The 5,458-nt window shown below is 37.4% G+C and overlaps 1 protein-coding gene across 4 annotated transcripts in view; it reads left to right on the plus strand.

Annotated features, from left to right (window-relative positions):
- The first annotated feature begins 2,716 nt into the window (after positions 1-2,716).
- Positions 2,717-5,458, plus strand: part of LOC108369768 (uncharacterized) — an 8,264-nt gene continuing 5,522 nt past the window's right edge. Inside the window, exons 1-2 of one of the 4 annotated variants that reach the window (XM_017624951.1) lie at positions 2,717-2,938; positions 2,993-3,509. Coding sequence is in view for 2 of the 4 variants with exons in the window: in XM_017624949.1 (XP_017480438.1) it covers positions 2,789-2,938; positions 2,993-3,403 (561 nt within the window). In the remaining 2 variants the exon portion in view is untranslated. Of the gene's footprint in view, positions 2,939-2,992; positions 3,564-5,458 lie in introns of those variants that run through there. The other 3 variants (XM_017624950.1, XR_001848558.1, XM_017624949.1) reach the window with 3 other exon arrangements.

The following is a 5,458-nucleotide window of genomic DNA, read 5'->3' on the forward strand; positions in this document are numbered from 1 at the left end:
ACAGCTGCTTGCAGAAGAGCCCTCGCCAAGGCACGTCAGGATGCATCTCTACGAACTGACGGACGAAGTCCAGAGGTTTATTAAACAACCTCTGGACCCGTCAACTTACCTGAACGGTATTCACAGGGGATCAGTCTCGAGTTATGTAGACTCCCGCCCTGTGAATGCCGTTCTAGGCACACAACCACCGGACGTGGATGGGACAGAACTTTGTCTGCCTCGGGAGACCCGCACTACAATAGCCCAACTTCGCTCTGGCTATGGCAGCAGGCTAAACTCTTGCCTGAGCAGAATCAATGAGGATGTGTCTAACCAATGCCCGGAATGTGGAGAGTCGCCACTAGACTCTCGGCACCTCTTCACATGCCCTGAGAACCCCACTCAGCTGACGTCCCAGTCCCTATGGACAGCTCCGGTGGAAGTCGCACTCTTCCTGAGCCTCCCCTTAGCTGAAACAGACGACAACGTTGACGGATGAACCGACCCGAGCGGGGCTTGATAACCGCTACAACAACAGCGAGTATTTTTGTATTTCGTACAACTTCCATAAAAAGCCTTTTTGCAGAGACTGGCTTACCAACAATTGAAGAAAGAGTACATCAAATTCACGCGAGACTAATTCCAAAACTCGTTTTTCCATCTAGCTCCGTCATCATCAAAAATGCAAACCACGCCACAAGTCTTCCAAGTCTTATTGTGCTATGCATCGAATCGCCAAGGAGCTGGAGTTATCCAACCCTCCATGGGAGGTCAAGAAAGTATGGCTGACTTCCAAAACGTACCAATATAATGTTCGGATACTCTTCTACTGCGGTATTTAAAATGTTTATAAATTCAGAGTTGCGAAACATTGCAACCATATAAATTGCATATTTTGAATATTTAATAAAACAATACTAACGGCTAACGGCATTTGGAAAACGCAGATAAAACAATTCTCCCGTCTACGTCTTGGCCATACTATAGACACCCACGAACACCTACTGACCGGCGAGCCACCCCCTGTCTGTTGACACTGCGGTTAAACTCTCCTTAAACCACAAATTTCGAGACTGCTCCGTTTTAGTATTCGCCAGAAATCACTACCAGAAAAAACTGGATTGAACTTCTAAAAACCCCACTAAGGAGAATATAAACTTAAACCACCTAGTTTTAGTATACAAGTAAAGCATAAAACGTATTACTGAACAACATACTAGTCATACTGTATTAACATAATTTTGTAGGGCTGATGGCCCTGGCAGCTAATGCTCGTTCGATATTAACGTATTAATTTAGTTAGTTTGTTAATAAATAATAATAATAATTATAATAGATTTCCGCCCCTATTGTGAGTGTCGACTGGCAGTAGAATAGAAATTTGTCGATTGAGTTGATTATCTTTTTTTTTGCTATTGTGTAACTTGATCGATAAAAATTTGTACTATTGTGAATGGTTGACTGAATTGTAAACAGCTGTTTGTTTGTTTACATTTTTTTCTTTAGTGTTTCATTTACATCATTTTTAAAATAATTGCTTTTATTATAAAATTAAAAAAATGGATGCAGTTGAAATATGGTTTAGTGATGAGGAAGATGATGTGGATGCTAATAGATTAGTAGAGTTGGCTAAAGCAAGGACGAAATTGTTAGATTCGTCGAATCCCTTGGAGTTGGAAGATGGAGTGTATGTACATATGTGAATTTTATGAAAGTAGTTGCGTTCCAGATGCTTCACGGTTTGCAAGATTAGCAGGAAAAGCTGTTTTCGCCATTAATAAACTTTATGGAAGGAGGCCACCTGGAACAGCTTCCTATAAAAACCTGCAAATCGGCAAGCATCTGGAACGCAACAAGTTTAAGAAATACGGTACGGTTTAGTTATTTGTACAATGATGTAGGGTAGTTGTGTCCAAATGCGTGACCCGATTTCAAAAACTTTAACATACACGTGTAGTGAAATAAATAAACTTTAATTTAAAATAATAATTTCAAATTTCCGAGCACTAGTTAATAAATTATACAGTTTTTCGTAAATTTTAATGTTGGTTCTGCGAAAAAACAGTATGAATGGCGTAACCGGAGCTATATTCACAACAAATGTTGTATATCTTTCACAATAGAAGCGGAGCTTCCGTCCCTCTTCTCACGCAGCTCTGCATAATATATTTTTTATGATGCTGAATTTTCGGATGAAGAAATCAACAATAATAGAGACCAAGAAAACCATTATGGAGTTCAGGATAGCATAGCTGTTGAAACTGGGCATATAAATGACGAAGTCGTAGAAATAAGAAATACCATTTTATAACAAATGCAACTTCAGTCTTAAGTCTTGTTTATTATTTGTACTATTCATTTCAGTTTCGGTTCTATTCATTTTTTATCACTGAATGTTTTAAATAAAATTAAAAGTTATAACTTAAAAAAACTTGTATTCATCTATAAAGCTTAAGTCAAGATTTTGGTTTAATTCAAAATCACATAATTCAGGTCCAGGTTGACTTCAAGCTTAAAGTAAATAATTTAAATTTATCCTTATATTATTGAGTTCAGATTTTCTTTTTGAAACTCCAACAGCTGCACTTGTAATTTCAGTTTCTCTACCCTATTTTTGCTTTTATTTACAACATATTTAAGAAGTTTTAGCATTTCCTTTTTTAAGTTAAGTTTTTTGTTTTGTAAGTTAAGTTTTTCTTTTCCTAAGTTCAGTTTTTTTTTAAGTCTGTATGACTTTCTTGTAGATGTTATTTTATTTAACTTTACCCTTATTTGTAGGAGTAAATCAATAAATAGAGCCCAGTCTGAAATGCTGCTAGACAAAATGCTTCAAAAACCCGACATTTCAAGAGGTTTTGCAAAAGAAAATCGCGACAAAGTGGCCGAGTTCTGGAGACAGCTAACATTGTCTTTAAATAGCGTTGGCACACCTGTTAAGAGTGAATTTGAGTGGAAAAAGGTAAACTTGCCTATAGCTATAGTTGTTTATTATACCAAAGTATTTATTAACTAGGTGTGGACTGACCAGAAACGCTATGTACGGAAGAAGGCTTCACAAGATAAAATGTACGAAAGGGGGACAGGAGGCGGACCTAACAAAACGCAAAAATTTTCTAGTGCAGAAGAGGCAATATTCCAACTCCTGGGGATGAAGGAATCGGTTGATGGTATTGAAAGCTCGCAATGCTATGGACTGCCTTCAAAAAGAGTTAAGGTTAATTCGGACGCAGAAGTTTTGTCGGAAATCATTGTGCAGTGCGAAGAAGCTCCTGGCTGTAGCACCGATTTTCCTACAAGCATCCAGGATAGCGAACCTCCTGTTCCTCAGTGCCAAAGCGAGTGTTCACCAAAGGATAGCAGCAAGCAGGGAGTTCTGCAAAGTAGCCAAAATACTAATAGTACAATTAAATCAAAAAAAAACTAACAAGTACCGAGTTGGTTGTACAAGAGCTGGAAACACAACAAGAATTGTGTGGTAAAGTAGGCGAAACTTTATTAGAGATGAAGTCACACCAAGGTACATTGAACAGGTAGTATCAGTAGAGCAGCTGATTTGATTTTTTTTTACTTGTCTCTCGATATACCTAAAGCTATCTTTCATTTCATTCGAGTTCGCTTCCATCATTTCAAAGTGTTTTGATGGAATTTCTACTTGTTTTTCAAGCAACGCCAATCTTTTATTATTTCGAGCACAGTTCGTTCTTCTTTACCTTGAAATGCGCTGTGGTTCCAGAATTTCGGACTCCTGGGTTCCGCACGTTACAGAATCTTACAAAGCTATCTGTATTGTATCACTAGCTAAGATTTCCTGGTCATAAGTGATTTCCGCCGATTGATCTCGTGAAATACTGATTCCGACCTCTTCACCTGGAGGATTGACACAAACATCGTATTGTAAAAAATTCACCACAGCTTCCTCCAGCGGTGTAAGTGTATGGAGATTGTTTGGGCCCCCCGCCAGTTGCTCGAAATTCTCTATATTCAGATATTTTCTTTTTTGTTTAAATTTTTAAATCTGTCCAAATCTACATCAAACTATGCCACATTATTTTATTAATTACAGCTCGTATCATAATTTATTTTACCTTTAACCACTTTTCCTACGAACGCATTGGTGGCCCCAAGCTGTTGAGTTCCACTGAAATGGCTTCCCATCTTGGTTTTGCCCGAGACCAGTGTTGCCAGAACTTTTTGGACGAACCGGCTAAATTGGCAAATAAAACCGGCTAAAATGTTTCAACTAAATTTCACATGTTTTATTTAAATAAATCACGAGTAAAAATACTGTTTCTTGGAGAGAAGTTACAAATTCTAGCCGGGAAAAATTTTGACAGCAAGACTTTGCAATTAGGAAAAACATATGATTGTGGCACATGGTTGTATTTTTTGTCGACGATAATTTGAATAAACAAGTTCGTTAAATTTAAAAATTTACAAACTGGAGCGATTTTAAAATGAAAAATGTAAGTTAATACTTGTTTACTTAATTAATTTAGTTAATTCCAATGCTTTGAAAGGTACTCGGCAAAAAAAACTGTATTCTCAATCGAAATGCAATCTCAGCCAGAGTCGATAAAGTAAACCCGACAAAGAAATTGACGCGTATGTTGAAGAAAGTCGGACTGACAAGATATATACACGTAGATCCTGTTTTTTGCCCCTCTGAAAGAATTTTAAAAATTCGATACAAATTTCTTTTGTTTGAAATGCAACCGTGGACACTAGCTGGCAGAAAAACTTGCAAATTTGCGTTCGTACAGAAAATTGCAAGTTTCTCTACGTGAGAGAGAATTTTCCTTACTATCTGATATTTTGAGTGATAATTCTCGCTGGATTTTCGACGAACAAACCTATTATCTTCCCTACAAGGCCTTTTCAGACTGACCGATTCTCAATACACTCAAATAGAAACCAATACACATAAAAAACGCTATAAAAATTTCCCTTTAATTTTAAGGCACTAAAACAACGACCTTAAGTTAACATCAACCGAGGCCATATGTTGACAAGGCATGCAAAATCACAGTTACACAAAAGAACTGGTGAGATTTTTCAGAAATCCCTTCAATACTGATGTAAAATATGATGCCAAAAGACTGCAGATCTCCCATTTATATGACCGTTCATATGACCGGCGGATGTCTCGTAGGATTCCCAGAGAGTTTTGCTTTACATAGAAATGTACATAGTGCTTGAAAATATCAATTTTTCCCTTACCTTAAACTTTTGGGAGTGGGCAAAAATGATGTTTTGTAATTTAGGCAGAATTGAATATGCGCTATCTGGGAAGACAATCACCCTTATCGGGACTTTTATTTTCTCCCGAAAATTTTCAACTTTTTTGCTCGCCTTATTGGCAACTCTTTTTTCGGGTGAAATGAACAAGTGGAACGCGCAAAATTATTCACATTTGTTTTGCAGGCGAACAAGGCAGACAGAAAATGTAAGTATTTTTTAGGGTAATTCTCTAGGGGGGGGG

The sequence above is a fragment of the Rhagoletis zephyria genome, unplaced genomic scaffold (assembly GCF_001687245.7).
Source record: "Rhagoletis zephyria isolate East Lansing unplaced genomic scaffold, Rhagoletis_zephyria_1.1 Rzeph_scaffold_03835, whole genome shotgun sequence".
In the NCBI taxonomy this organism is placed as follows: domain Eukaryota; kingdom Metazoa; phylum Arthropoda; class Insecta; order Diptera; family Tephritidae; genus Rhagoletis; species Rhagoletis zephyria.